The sequence below is a fragment of the Thamnophis sirtalis genome, unplaced genomic scaffold (assembly GCF_051295495.1).
Source record: "Thamnophis sirtalis isolate CommonGarterSnake01/CBP01778 unplaced genomic scaffold, rThaSir2_p1.2 scaffold_6, whole genome shotgun sequence".
Taxonomy (NCBI): Eukaryota; Metazoa; Chordata; class Lepidosauria; order Squamata; family Natricidae; genus Thamnophis; species Thamnophis sirtalis.
The window spans coordinates 115,737,880-115,753,576 of NW_028261386.1; the positions used below are offsets into that span (position 1 = coordinate 115,737,880).

General features: G+C 41.3%; 1 protein-coding gene across 2 annotated transcripts in view; it reads left to right on the forward strand.

The window, feature by feature from the left end:
* GABRR2 (gamma-aminobutyric acid type A receptor subunit rho2) overlaps nt 1-15,697 on the forward strand; it is a 32,566-nt gene that overhangs the window by 2,921 nt on the left and 13,948 nt on the right. For both annotated transcript variants that reach the window (XM_087718761.1, XM_087718760.1), the window contains exons 2-4: nt 6,601-6,707; nt 13,700-13,767; nt 15,156-15,379. In XM_087718761.1, the coding sequence (XP_087574887.1) occupies nt 6,601-6,707; nt 13,700-13,767; nt 15,156-15,379 (399 nt within the window). The remainder of the gene's footprint in view (nt 1-6,600; nt 6,708-13,699; nt 13,768-15,155; nt 15,380-15,697) is intronic.

Genomic DNA, 15,697 nt, shown 5'->3' on the forward strand with positions numbered 1-15,697 from the left:
TCTGCAAACAGCCGATTTTAGAGAGCACCAAGGATTCCTAGATAAATATTTAGTATTCTATCCATAATATCACGCAGAATGTATTAGTAAAATATGTAAAATGAGCCAAGTGGTCCTTCAGGTGCAGCTTTTCTCATTTCATTTGGGCAGAGAAGGCAAATTTCTCAGGCTTTTCCTGTCTGCCCATAGAGCAATCTATGTACGTTGATGTTAGTTGGCTTTACTTATAGCACATATGTGATGTAGTTTAATTAGCACGTTTCTAAGCATCCTTAGTGGTGCGGTGGCCTAGAGGTGAAGCTCTCACCTCACAATCAGGAGGCTGGGAGTTCGATCCTAGATAGAGGCAGATATTTCTCTCTCTGGGCATAATGAGAATATATCTTCTGAACAAAACTCCACATTGGCAACAGGAAGGTCATCCGGCCATTAAAACACTCTGCTAGCTCCATCCAGTTGCCCAGACTCCGCCCCACTTCATGGATTACTGCCTTGTTGTGGCGAAGGGGCTTGCGTAGGTCAATGAAGCTATGAGCTATGCCGTGCAGGGCCACTCGAGATAGACAGGTCATAGCAGAGAGCTCTGACAAAGTGTGATCCACTGGAGAAGGAAATGGCAACCCACTCCAGTATCTTTGCCATGAAAACCCCATGGACAGTACCAAAAGGCAAAAAGAACTTGCCTTTTGGAATTTCAAATCTCCAGATAGCCCTGGTGAGTTCTGTTGTAGTTTACAATAGTCGCTAAGTAACTGGTTGTAAGTAGAGTACAGGTGAGTCAAGTACAATACTTGACTTACAACAAACAGTTCACTGAAAAAAGTGAGTTATGACCATTTTCTACATGACCGTTGCAACATCCCCATGGTAATGTGATTTACATTTGGATGTTTGACAACTGACTCATATTTATGATGGTTGCAGGGTCCCAGGATCCTGTGATCACATTTTGCAACTTTCTGAGAAGCTACGTCAATGAGGAAACAAGATTCATTTAACAACCGAGTTACTAATTTAACAATTGCGATGATTCACTTAACAAATGCAGCAAAAAAGTTGTAAAATGTGGCAAGACTCACTTAACAAATTTCTCACTTAGCAACATAAATCTTGGGCTCAATTGTGGTCGTAAGTCGAGGACTACATGTATCTGTGCGTACTTTGTTTCTCCATTCTCTTGGAGGAGTCGAGGTGGCGCAGTGAGTAGAGTGCAGTACTGCAGGCCACTTCAGCTGATTGCTATCTGCAGTTCAGCGGTTCAAATCTCACCAGCTCAAGGTTGACTCAGCCTTCCATCCTTCCGAGGTGGGTGAAATGAGGACCCAGACTGTGGGGGCAATATGCTGACTCTGTAAAGCGCTTACAGAGGGCTGAAAGCCCTATGAAGTGGTATATAAGTCTAACTGCTATGCACTGACCCCCCCCCCCCAAAAAAAAGAAAAAAAGAGACAAATTGAATAACATTTGCATGATATGTACTAGATGTAATTTAAACAGAAACACAAATATTGCTCACTAGGCTGTTTGGTGTAATTGAGGGCAGATTTCATTGTTTTACCCTCTTTTCTTGTGGCTCTTCAACTTGGACTTCTGTGGTCTTGAGTAGACAGATCAAGCCTAAAGGACAGGTTGTCAAAATGCAAGACTCTCCTCTAATGCTCAAATAGAGCACGCTAGTATGTAGACTAAGATTTAGGGTTACCCTAACTTGAAGTAACTTTCCCAAAGATTTCTTCTGTGGGAACATGGAAGATTGTGCAAAGAAGGAGGAGGAAAAAGACAACTTGAAGATGGCCTTGTAAGTGGCATCAAAAATGCCCAGATGGTTGACTCTGGTTAATCTGTTTTTAATCTGCTATCAAGCTGTTAATCAATGCATGCATACGGCAATGTTATTTCACAGGGAATTGGGATCCATAAGCCCTTCCTTTTCCTACTATTTTAACAGTAAAATTGGTTGGTTGAAAACAGTTATGTATTGATTTACACTGTTTAAATCTGTTTTTCTCTCAATGGCATGCAGATATGGTGCTGAAAACTAAGGTTTCTCTTGAGTTTTATAGATAATGCACAAATTCTTGGAGATGACTAATTGTAAATAATTCATTTTGGAACTTTTCTGCACAATTTTAAAATTTTGGAAAACACCATTTTTAAAATATGTAGTACAAATCCTGTTCCCAAACTTCAGAGGTTTTGACCATATTTTATTGGAGCAGACATTTGGAGAATTGTGATATACAGGCAGTCCTCAACTTATGATCCACAATTGAGTCTAAAATTTCTGTTACTGAGACAGTTATTTTGCCCCATTTTATGACCTTTCTTGCCACAGTTGTTAAATGAATCACTTAAGTTAGTAACACAGTTGTTGAGTGAATCTGGCTTTCCCATTGACTTTGCTTGTCAGAAGGTCACAAGATGATCACATGATCCCGGATTACTACAAACCCATAAATATGAATCTGTTACCAAGCATCCGAATTTTGATGACATGACCATGGGGATGCTGCAATGGTTGTAAGTGTGAAAAATGGCCATAAGTCATTTTTTTTACTGTTGTAACTCTGAACAGTCACTAAATGAATTGTATGTTAGGACTACCTGTATAGATACACACCAGGGGTGGGTTTCTCACCCCGTTCCAACCGGTTCGGTTGGAACGGGGCCGACGGCATCCTCGTGCACGCGCGTGGTGCACGCATGCGTACTAGCGTCTGCGCGACGCTCCAGCTGCTCCTGGAGGATCGCGCAGGCACTGTATGCGTCCTGCACATGCGTAGAAGCGCAGAACTCGTCAAAACCGGGTAAGGACCGCGGGCGGGCGGGCGCGCCCTTCGCCGTTCTCGGAAGTTACTTACTTCCGGGTTCGCTGACCAACTGGTTCGCAGGGACCGCCGCGAACCGGTTGAAACCCACCCCTGATACACACATACAGTAAATGAAGAATGTAATTTCATTTAGTACATATTAGTATAGTTTTACAGTTGCAATATCAAATCAGCCCAAGAATCAGATATTTAGCAAGATTAGCAACAATACCTGTTTACCAATGTGTTCTGTAGTTTGGGAGTGAGGCAAGTCAGTATCTTTTCCTGAAGAACTGTTAACGCCTAACTATCTCCATACTAAGAGGGCCAGCAGATTTGAAGATCCAGCCAATTGCTAGATCTGCTGCCTGGATAATTCTTTGAGTTGAAGTCCACACATCTTAAAATTGCTGAAATTAAGAAACACTGTGATAGATGATAGCCAATAGAAAGCTTTTTGCATCTCTTTGCTGCTATCTAATAGTCTTCTGGATTTTATATCCTTGGCTAAATAACCATTTGAAGGAGCATTAGAAGAACCAGGTTATTTAGCCATCCAGTCCAGTGCAGTCTTGCTTACCTTTATTCATTCATTCATTTAAACAGAGTACACTGAATTCAAAGTTCATATGGTTGGGTTGACACCACCAAAATTTCATTCAGTTATGTTTAACTGTACCTTTTAGAGAACCTGTTGCTGTATGTCTTTATTTATATGAATTTAGGCAATTTATCTATCTCTATATATAAAAGCGAAATACCACTCATGCATCATCACAAAATCTCCAGAACAGTAAAGCCTACATACTTCAAATTTGCCATGATCCCCTTGGCTTCTAGGCGCTCACTAAAGAAAGGATTTTTTGAAATGACCATCAAAGCATTAGTATTTCCTATATTATTATTAACACACTCTGATGCTAAGGAGTTCTACTTCCCCTCCCCACCTGAAAAGAAATCTGTTCCAAATGCAAAATACAAGCAGAGGAGAGGAGTTTCAGTTTTACTTTCACAGCAGCAAGCAGCTTTACTACAGAACAGTTCAGCTAAGCCACACCCAGGCGCTTTCCTGTCTCCTCCTTACTCACCTAGCGAGTTTCCAAACGCCCTTCAACTTTCTCACACACTGACAAGACGCTAGCCAGATGAATACCGATGGATGCTGGTAGACAGAGACAGATTTCCCCCCCCCCCCTTATTTTCTTCCTCAGTTCAGGGGAATATGTTCCTTCTACTGTAGCACCAGTTAAAGGGAAAAGAGGCAAAAAATGTAGAAAAAGATTTACAGATGCGATTAGGAAAACACAAGTAAGGGAAGCTACACACAAGTATCATCAAACTCATCCCCAAGACAGTAGCTGTAAAAAAGTATACATCTAATAACCCCTACGTTAATCAGTCACAAATGAGATCATTGCCTTGGATTAATATTTGTCTGGTTTTAAATATGAACTTCTGATTGATTGCTCCAGGGAAAAAGTTGTTGATCTCAGATCCTGGTTACCCTGTGCCTGGTGCCATGCTCTAAAGTGGCAGGATGAGAGTCCCGGGATGTGCTGCAGTGGCGGTAAAGTCCACTTCCCTCCCCTGAACGCTTACACAGCCTACTCACCCATCAGCATCCAACGGCAAAGCACTTTCTTTCTGCTGTCCAGAAGTACAATGGATGCTTCCAAAAGGCATCTTTTGGAGCCAGAGAGATGAAGGAGGGAATTTTATGCCAACATTCAAAGTGCAGGAGCAGGTCTACCACAGGATAAGGAGTACCGTGGCGGGACTCAGCAGTAGTCTTCATTTCTCCATGTATACTTTATGCTGATGATGACAATGAGAGGGACATCCATTATGGAATCTACCCAGGCGTTAATCCACAACTGGTTAGCCAACTGCAGAAATTGCTGTGTGAACATAACAAGTATATTCTGGAACTTAAGGCTGCTGTTGATTCTGTTCCTAAGGGCCACAAGGACTTCCAAGTGGTGATTAACGCCGATAGGAAGCCTTCTGGAGAGCACCGAGGTCATTTCAATGCCCCCACAACTACAGAGGTGGCTGTTTGTCGGCCAGGATTTTGAGAAGAGAGATATTGTTCTCCACAGCAGAAACATAATATAACACAATCATACACATACTCACTGCAGCCAGGATTGCCTTTGCACAAAGCTGGAAAAAAATCAATACACCCTCAGATGAAACTACAATCAGGAAAATACTCGAATGCGCAGAAATGGATAAAATGACAATAGAACTAAAAGAAAGAGAAGAATCGGACTTCTATAAAGTATGGAATAAAATGTACAAGTGGCTAGAAAACAGAAGCCAAGACAGAAAATAGAGAATACAAATATATGGAGATATAAATAATGAATACTATTATAAGTGTTCATACTATGTTTATTACATTATAGTACAAGATTATAGTGAGAGGAAGGCAATGCAAGAAGGGAGAATTATAAAAGCTAAGAAGGAAAGCCGATAGAGAAAGCTGTAAAATTACTCTATATTGTTATGTATGTTCTGTGTTTTGTTTTGTCTTATTGTGTTTTTTTCTTGGCTGTGTTTTTCCTATTGTTTTTAAAGATCAAAACATTTAATAAAAAATATTTTTTTTAAAAGTACAGGTATCTTTGACTTATAATCACAACTGAGCCCAACATTTCTGTTGTTAAGTGAGACAGTTGTTAAGTGAGTTTTGCCCCTTTACCTCCTTTTTTGCCACAGCCGCTAAGTACAGTTAACTGCAGTTGTTAAGTTAGTTGTTAAGTGATTCTGGCTTCCTCATTGATTTGGCTTCTCAAAAGGTGATTACATGATCCTGAGACCCTGCACCATCATAAATATGAATCAGCTGAATTTTGATCACGTGACCATGGGGACTGCTGCAACAGTCGTACGTGTGAAAAATGGTTCTAAGTCACTTTTTTCAGTGCCATTGTAACTTCAAGCGGTCATTAAATGAATGGTTGTAAGTCAAGGACTTACCGAGGTGGTGCAGTGGTTAAATGCAGCACTGCAGGCTACTTCAGCTGACTGCAGTTCTGCAGTTCGGTTGTTCAAATCTCACCGGCTCAGGGTTGACTCAGCCTTCCATCCTTCCGAGGTGGGTAAAATGAGGACCTGGATTGTTGTTGGGGGCAATATGCTGACTCTGTAAACCGCTTAGAGAGGGCTGAAAGCCCTATGAAGCGGTATATAAGTCTAACTGCTATTGCTATTGCTAAGGACTAACTGTAGATAAGATTCTGTTGTGTTGGTCAGCATGAAAGGTACTAAAGTAGAAATACCCTGGGAATTTGTTGATCTATAATACCCTAACACCACGAGGATCATTGTTGTCTGGATGGGGTCCAGGTTGGGGAAAGGCTACTGCTGTAACCGATAGTATCAGTGCATTCAGTTTTCATGTTTTCAATTCCTACACTTCCGCTTATGCTCAGGCACAACTAGAGATCCAGATATATGATATTGTAAGGATTTCTCTTATGCTACATTTTCTCTGCTTCTTCAGGAAAGTTCTTTATAGTCCCAATTTAGCACAAAGGTACGATGTTGGGACTTAGAACTGACTCAATATGCTGGCATGCTCTTCCATCATGGTAACTTTGGATAGTGAGACAAGGCAGCATATGCATTTAATAAATAATGAAAATCATTTCACGGTCACTCCAGTGCATGGAATCCCTTTGGAAAGATGTAATTTCAGTATATTATTATTAGCAAATTACTTTTTAAAGTGGTCCTCCTCACAGTTATCAGAAATTATAGCTTGTATTCTTGTTTTTCAATTTAGTTACTCATATAAAAAGAACTATGACGTGACCAAAACTTGGCCAGGGAACAGCAAAAGACTTCTGAGAGTAGATGACCATGATTTCTCCATGAGGCCTGCCTTTGGAGGTAAGAAATGTGTGTTTCCTCATCTCTGTAAAGTTGAATGGTTCAGCTTAGAAGCTCCAAAGAAGCTGCTTCAAGCTACTTTTGAAACGAAGCCTCCCAACTGGATGGTGGGATGATGATTTCAGAGTGTTGCCAAAACTAGAATATAAATGTACCAGTGACTTTCCAGGAACAAATGGAAGGACTGTATGTCCATCTTATTGTCAAGCATTTTCAGGAAATCTGGTTTGCTAAATGATACTCTTCTACTGGGGAGCTATAGGTCTTGAAACTATAGAGAAAACACACAACATATCTGTTCTGTTGAACTGACTACATTCCCAGAACTCAAGGTAAGTAATATATTTATTAGCTCAAAACCAGTTGGCTTAGGTTCCTTATATTTTACCACATTAAAGCCTAATACAGTGCATTTTTCTCAGCAATGATTTAGAGCCCAAGCTTGGTTTCTCTGACTGGATCCCAAACCCTGGGTTGTGGTTCTTTGTCTCAGCCGATTCCTGAATCCTACTTTGGGACAAAGGAGGAGTACAGGGTCACTTGCAGTAGACAAGCTCCTCAGTTGAGCTTCAGAAACCTTCTAACTACTGTTGCTGCAAATCATTTGGGCTGATATTTCTGATATTCAGCAAGTCAGGCAGTCAGTGATGGCAAAATGCTGCATGTGATTGGCTGATCAAAGCTTGCCCTATTTTATATGTGAGAAGCATGTTAAAAGGGAGCTGGGCTTCCATTGCCCAGTGGCATCTGCTATTTCAGTGTTGTTGACCACCTCTGCAGATGCCCCTGCTGCTATTTAAGGCAGGAAATACAAAATGCCAGAGTGTAAATCATAAAATAGATTACATAATTGATAAACAACCTTTCCCCTTCAAGTTGAAGGGGAGGAAAAAACCCCCAGGAAATTGCAGCCTCTTTTGTAATATTTTTTCATCCTTTCTGCCCTTTGACCCCTCCCCCAAAATGCCATACTTCCATGGGAAAGATAGATTGCGTATGAACCTGCATTCAATATTTCTGCTCGCTTGTGGCCTCTCTTCCCCTTCAACCAAATCCTTTTCTGTCTAAATAGGAGACCTGACTTGTTTTGACCCTTCCTAAGTGATTCCTCAGTGCCAGTGACTTCGCTATTGCTAGCAGATGTTCAGGCATTAATTGCTCCAATATTTAACCTATAACCATTATGTAAATGTTGCTCTTAGACTCCCTTCCTCAAATTCTGAGTCAAAGCATTTTCATCTAGGTCAGCTCATTTTTCCACTGAAAGCAACTGGGATTCCATGAATAAGCAGCTTTAGCTGATACTTAAAATAGCGCTATCTTTTCTGTGGAAGAACAGCCTAACGTGTTGTAGCAGAGTTGTTATTCATTTCCTCTATCCCCAACTCAGAACACACAGCTCCTACTGGAAGGCCTTTAATCTGGACGTACAGCTGAAAATGTAAATGGGCCCACTTCAAGGGCAAACCTAATTGCTGCATGTTATTGTTGTTAATACATTGTCATAGGTGGAAGAATACCACAGTGTCCTACAGTATCTAGTATATAACTATCAAGTTGTTTCCAGAGCTTTGAGAGGTTTCCTTGGATTTGGTTTTCTACATGGAAATTTGGCACTGCAGGTGTCAAACCACCTACATCCCACCTAGGTGCCTCAGGTAAAATTGAGTCCCAGCTACTGCATTCTTTAAGAAAAGAGGCAATATAAAGCTTCTGAATTGCACTGTTTTCCTTGAAGAGGTTATTATTGTGATTGCACACTATGGCTTGTTCGTACAGATCTTTTAACCATGCCAGTTAAACCCAGCACACAAGGATGAATAGGTACCTTCTGAGAAGTCTCAGTACACCTCAGCCTCCTGGTTGATTTTATTTTATCTTTTTGAGGTCTGAAGGTTTGATGTGACTGAAACGTCTTGGTCCTTTAGGCGGGGGATCTCTGGGGCTGAAAATGAACAGGAACAACCATAAGAGCCGAACTACAAGTTCCATGGAATTGGAATGATTCATATAATCTTGGAATGTAAACTTGGGGGCAGTCAAATTGGCTTGTGCAGGATTCACACGTGCAATCTCCATCCTTTCAGTTTGTGTTTGTGTGAAGCATTGTCCTCCATCACCTGTTGTGTTTTTTTTCTGGCAAGAAAAAAAAAAGATTAGGTCAGACTAGATTTATTTGTTTAAGTACTACAGGAAAAGGCTGTATTGAAAATTGGTATCTAAAGGGTCTTCCTATTTTCAGGAAAAAGAGATTGAAGACGCTGGGATGTTTTCCCTGTAAGGTAGGAAAGCACCATGAAAGGAGTTTTGTTCAGAAAGAGGATCTCGGGGAAAATAATTAAGAAATAGCTGTCTAAATTCTCAACCTCCTCCATTTCAGTTTGTAAAAGAAATTGTTGGAAGGGCTTTCCAAGGGAGAAAGAGATTGTAGCATCAGTCTACAGTAGTTGTACATGCCTACCCTGGCAGGCTGAGAAGATGTTCTATTAAGACCTCTCTGGAAAGCTCCTTAAATCAGAGCCTCTAAAATTTCAGAGCTTTATGTAATGATTTTAAGTATCGTTTTAATGAAACAGAGCTTTATTCTATGAAATAATTTGGAGCTCTAAGAGGCTTCAGAACTTTATGAAATGATTGGTTTTCTAGGACTCAGAATGCAGGATGGCATGTGCTTGGTGTTATGAGGAAAGCAGAAAGTCCACAGCTTTGCTTTTTCCTCATAAGATACATGTAGATACAGGGTGTTGTTGTTGCAAGGGAGAGTATACGAATGGGAGGAAGTACTACTTTCTTCCCTACCCATACCTTTATCCCTACAAATGCTGCTCTTCCAAATGCTGTCCCTGCCATTTTGGATGTGATTGTGTATACGTTACTGAACACATATTCGCCAACCTAATTCTAGTTTTCTGCAAATCAATTTCATGTGGTTCAAGATATTGTATGAGACCCCAGAAAATTATGTTGATTGAGTGGCTAATCATAGTGCAAATTCCAAAAAGAAAATATTTTTCCCCCAGCCAATGTCCACTAGTATGAAGTAGCCCAGCTGAGTTAAAAATCAGTCCTGAAGAGAATGGTGAAAAAAAAAATGGCAGGAGCAGATGTAGGAGGGAACCAGTCTCCTGGGCCCTTAATCTCTCATTTTGGGGGGAGAAATTGCATCCTGAAAAGAAGAAAGGTTCCCGAAAAATCCAGGCTGGGATTGGAAAGAGGCAAAGATGGCATTGTGTGGGGCATTGAAGAATAGGAGCTTATTACCTAGTCACTGAGGGGGAAGAGGTCAATTAAACTGGGAAAGAATTTACGAGGTAGCTTTGTGTTGTGGCCCAGCAGGAGCCGTTGGAGCTGCCGATGGACTCCAATGGCGAGGAATCCTATGAGTCTGCTATGGAGGATGTGGAGGACCCTGGGCAGGGTTCGGACTCAGAGCAGGGACCAGAGAGGCTGGTTGGCTACCAGGAGGCGCCTGAGGCATGGAGCAGTGGGGAAGATCAAAGGGAGTTTGTCCCTGATGCCAGGCAACATCGGGCGGAGAAACAGAGGCAGCAGTTAGGAGACAGACTCATAGGAGATAACCAGGCCCAAGTGGTTGTGGCTTGGCCCCTGCCAAGAGAGTATATAAGAAGAGACTTTGGGAGGAATCCTTTTGCAGGACACAACCATTCATAACAATCTGGAGAAGCTCTTATTTGTATTGTATCTCTTGTCTGTGGGAGTCTGGGTTGCTGCCAACTTCTTGCCTGTGAGTTTTGTCTGGGCTTTCAGCCAACAGGATTGTAATTGCTGTAAATAAAGAGTGGCAAACTACTAAGCCTGTGTCGGCGTTAATCACTGGACGGAGGGGGTCAGAACACTTTGTATTAACTGGTTCTGTCCCAAACAAGTGCATTAGACCTTTTTACTACTTCTGCTGACAAGATGATCCATGTAGAAATAAGTTATACTGGTTTTAATTCATTTGAGGGGGAGCATTATTTTGCCTATTCCACAGGCTACTTCTCGCTGCTGGTGTCCACAGGCTCTTGTCATTCTTTTGCAGCAATTAGCAGTTTGGTATAGATGAGACCTCTGGTGAAATTGACAAGAGGCCTGTCAGTTTTTCCTCTTCGCTGGAGGGGAGGGGAGTGAAAGAATGGAGTGAAACATAAGAGGGCCCCTTGAGAGTCCTTTTGGACCCTCCACCACATTGATGAGGTATTACTTGGATTATTTCTGAACCTTTGCTTATCACTCTTCCGAAAGAGTGCTAAGCCCGTGTCTGAAAACAGATTAGCTGACAGGTCAGTAGGGCAGAAGACAAGCACAGGAGAAGGTTGGAGGAGGCATCTTTCTATGACTATCTGTCACTCAGCTTGAAAGTTGGCTGAAGCATCCATCACAGGGACCAGTTGCCCAGCCTGCCCTGTTCCCCCCCCCCCCGCTAGGATGAAACACAGAGTAGAAGGCGAGAAGAAGCGTTGGAATCCACCAATTGCTGTCCTTGAAGGTTCCACCACAAAACCGCGTTCGACTAAAGTGCGCTCGACGAAACCGCGTAGCTGATGTCATCACAGGGCAACAACAGCGCAGAGACAGAAGCACGCTGTAAACGCTAAACCTGGGGATAAAGCTAATTTGTCCCCACCCGAATGATGAATGAATGTTGCTTACTATTTTACTTCTATGTTTTGGTTGTGTCTATTGTCTGTACCCTCCCTTCCTTATTTTATGTAAGCCGCCCTGAGTCCCCTCAGGGAAAAGGGCGGCCTATAAATACTAATAAAATCCTAAAATCCTAAACCTAAAATTAACCCCTAAACCTAAACCTAACCCCCCTAAATCTAATCCTAACCCTAAACCTAACCCTAAACCTAACCCTAAACCTAACCCTTAACCTAACCCTAAACCTAATCCTAACCCTTAACCTAACCCTAATCCTAACCCTAAACCTAACCCTAAACCTAACCCTAAACCTAACCCTAAACCTAACCCTTACCTTAAGTTGAATTGGCTTGCTTTCAAAGCGCTATTTAAAGTGCCCTTCTTTCTCCGCGCTCGCTGTTGTCACCCTGTTGATGACGTCAGCGATGCAGTTTAATCGGGCGCGCTTTAGTCGAGCACGGTTTTGTCGTGCCACGGTCCTTGAAGTATCCTGGATCGAAGCTGCAGGAACAGCATCTCTCACCCACCTCATGATTAAAGCAGGATAGAAACGAGACAGAGAATATTATATGTATTTCAAAATGCATAGTTTATTCCTAACCCTTGAGATATGATAGGATCGCCGAAATATTTAGGAGAAGATTGGTATCACAGAGCTGCTACACACATGTCTCTTTATGGCAAAAAACCAACAACAGCCCCACAACACTCTCTCTTATCTCTAGCTCTCACTCGATCCTGGGATATCTTATTTTTGTTGAGGACTAGAAGGCTGGTCTCATGGAGGAGACACTACTACAACACTCCATGCCATAAAATTCTCCAGGGATATGTTTCTCAGAGGGTACTGCTGAGAAAAACAAGGAATTTATATTTTCCTTTCTCCTCTCTGGCTTGAAGCCTTTTCTCACCGCTTGGATAGGAGTATTAGTAACTTTGTGCACCTGGATGCATGAATACTGATGTGGTTCGTTAGTATTTAAAATGATACAAGATTCTTGGTGCTCTTTCATTTTGTGAAAGATCCTTACAGATCTTTCTCCACGCCCCATTGTTTCCTGCTTTCAAAGGAGCCTTAGAAACACAAAACACAGTTAATTTGCATCTAATTATTAATTCATTAAATTTAATCCACTGTGGATCTATAGGCTTAAGTTGTTGTTTTTTTTTAAAAGAAGCCTTCTATCTATCATTGCTTTAATTCATAAAAGGATGTCCAGTAATTTTATATTTAAGACTTGTTTGACAGCTACAGTTGCTTAGTGTGTTTTTTAACACTATCCTCTACTATGGTATGCTGAGTGCTTTTCATCACATCTGACCCAAGAGGGGTGATGTCACCTATTTTAGTTCCCTGATCCAATTGCTCTGGGAAAATAGGAAATCTCCTTTGTAATTGATGCAGCAAAATCTGATAGCTAGGCTTGGCAGTGCATGGTCCAAGAACTAGCCTTAAATGTACATTACAGAGAGAAAAAAACATATTTCAATATTACAAATACAAATCCTAAAGAGGAAACCATTTATGCGCAGCTGAAATACAACTTAAGGTGGACATTTGTTCTTGAATGGGCATTTCTTTCATTGTTTTATTCACAAGGAAATGTTAATCCCTTTCAACTCTCAGTTGGACCCTGCCCTCTGTTTGCTTCAACAGTGCTCTTTCCCATTGCCAACTGTACCCTGTTTCCCTGAAAATAAGACCTCCCCAGATAATAAGCCCGAATTGGCCTTTTGAGCGCATGTACTAAAATAAGCCCGTCCCGTGAAAATAAGCCCTCCCCTAAAAGATTTAAACGCATGGACAACCAGTCCCCACCATTTCCTGGGGGGGGAAGAAGTGGGGAATATGCTCCATGTGCCCCACATGCACCTGCCATCCATGCAGAATGGCCTCGCGGAAGTCGCTCCCACAAACACCTAGCTACTGTGCCACTTCTCTTAGTGGCGGGCACAAAAAGAGTAGCAGGCCCAGCGATGCTAGGGCTGGCAAGAGTGTGCCAGAAACAGAGACAGAGACAGAACTTCTGGCCCTCTCTGATCCATGGGCTGAGCCACCTGCACTTCAAAAATAATAAGACCTCCCCAAAAATAAGGCCAAGTGCTTATTTCGGGAGTTAAAAGAAAATAAAACCCTGTTTTATTTTCAGGGAAACGCGGTATCTTTACAGCCAACCTCCACCCACCCTCATTCCTGGAGGGAAGACATATTAATACTTCAATGTCTCTACAAAGGAGCTGTTCTTTGTTTAATAGATATAGGAAAAGAAAAACCCATTTCAGAAGTTTCATTTAATCATTAAGCAAGAACTACTTATATTCAACATCTCAGTTTCTTTCTCTTGTAGGTCCAGCTATTCCTGTTGGAGTGGATGTGCAGGTTGAAAATTTGGACAGTATTTCAGAAGTCAATATGGTATGCTACTGTTAATGTTAGATTTCTTATCCAAAACCAGATGTGACTTGGATTTCCCCACAGATTAAAGAAAACATATTATTATTCCTCCTCCTCCTCCTCCCCTCCCCTCCATCAAGGGAGATGCAATGTTCTGCTTTTTGCCTTTCTGGTGGCCTCAACCATTGTTATTTGATGCTTTGATGTTGTCTCCATCTTCTTCTGGGTCTGGCTTGTGTTCTTGATCTTCTCTTTTTGTGTATGCCTTATATGGTATAGAACACCAACACACACACACACACACACACACACACACACACACACGTGTGTGTGTGTGTGTGTGTGTTTTATTTGTGCTGATAAATAAATAAAGGGAGACTAGTATAGATCTATTTCAAGCTATTTAGCTCTCATCAGCTAGCCATACCCTTAATGGGATTCGAACCTGTGCTGTCTGGCATCTTAGGCAAACGTCTTAGCCATTAAGCCACAGGTCTCCTCCTTATCAGCTGAAGCCAGGGAAGAAGGTATATATTTAGTGTCACAACCCCTGGTAAGCCCCAATTATGGGAGGAAGCTAACTGCTTCCATCATCTGTCAATCAGCTCGTCACAAGAGTCCATCACGACAGAAACCCAATATTTTTACTGTTGCCTTTGTTATATTTGTGTTTTATTTGTGCTGATAAATAAATAAAGGGAGACTAGTATAGATCTATTTCAAGCTATTTAGCTCTCATTCAAGCTATTTAGCTCTCATATATGTATGTGTGTATGTATGTATGTATGTATGTATGTATGTTTAAATATTTATTGCACTAACTGATTTTTTTGTGGTGCAGCAATCAAAATATGATATTGTCAATGGGATAATTGTTATAGGTTTTCTTAAAAATGAAGCCTAGTTGGAGTTGAATGAAGCCTAATGTGTGAAGAAGTAACACTGAGAGATTGAAATTAAGAGAATGTCTGTGCTTCTGAGAATGCAGAACTAGGTCTCTCAGGAAACCTTGACCTATTTCTTGGCTTCAAATGTTTGCTTGTTTATTATTAAAAGGAAATCAAGCTCTTGAGTTGATTCTCCCAGGAACTAGTCACATTTGTGCAAGAAATGCAATAATGGTTGGACTTGACCGACCATCCTAATGGCTTAATGTGTTCCCAGGCAACTATAGCCTATTCAGTAAACCATCATTAAACCAATCATGCAATATGTGAACTAAGGTAATATTATTTGGAGAGCATCTAGGATGCAACAGATGGCCATTGGGAGACAGCCTTCTTCATTGTGATGGGATGGTTCAATTTCTTCTGAGTTTTTTCTGATATCTTAAAAAACCCACAATTATCAATTAATCTAGTTTTTTTATAATCACAAGATATCTCCCACCACCCCACACTTTGTTTCAGGACTTTACAATGACACTGTATTTGAGACATTATTGGAAGGATGAGCGTCTCTCCTTTCCCAGTTGTACGAACAGGAGCATGACTTTTGATGGACGGTTGGTAAAGAAGATCTGGGTGCCAGACATTTTCTTTGTCCACTCTAAAAGATCCTTCATTCATGATACCACCACTGACAACATCATGTTGCGGGTGTTCCCAGACGGCCATGTGCTCTACAGCACGAGGTAATCCCACAGTTATTTCTATATTCTTCCTCCAGTATTGTAATTCAAGCAGATCTTTGTTTCATGAACAGATTTCAAATATGAATATGTGGCTTCATGTATTACTGTATTTGTCCTGTCCTCCTGATACGTTAGTCTGTGTGCAGCTCGACCTGCAGCTAAACCCACCTATCCTCCAATAAAACAGATTGTGTGCTTAGATCTGAATGCTTTATTGAAAGAACAGGATATGGTGAAACTGGGGAAAAGAGGAATACATTCAATGAGAACCAAATACAAGATTACTGCTGAACATAACAATTGATAAATACAAGCAAT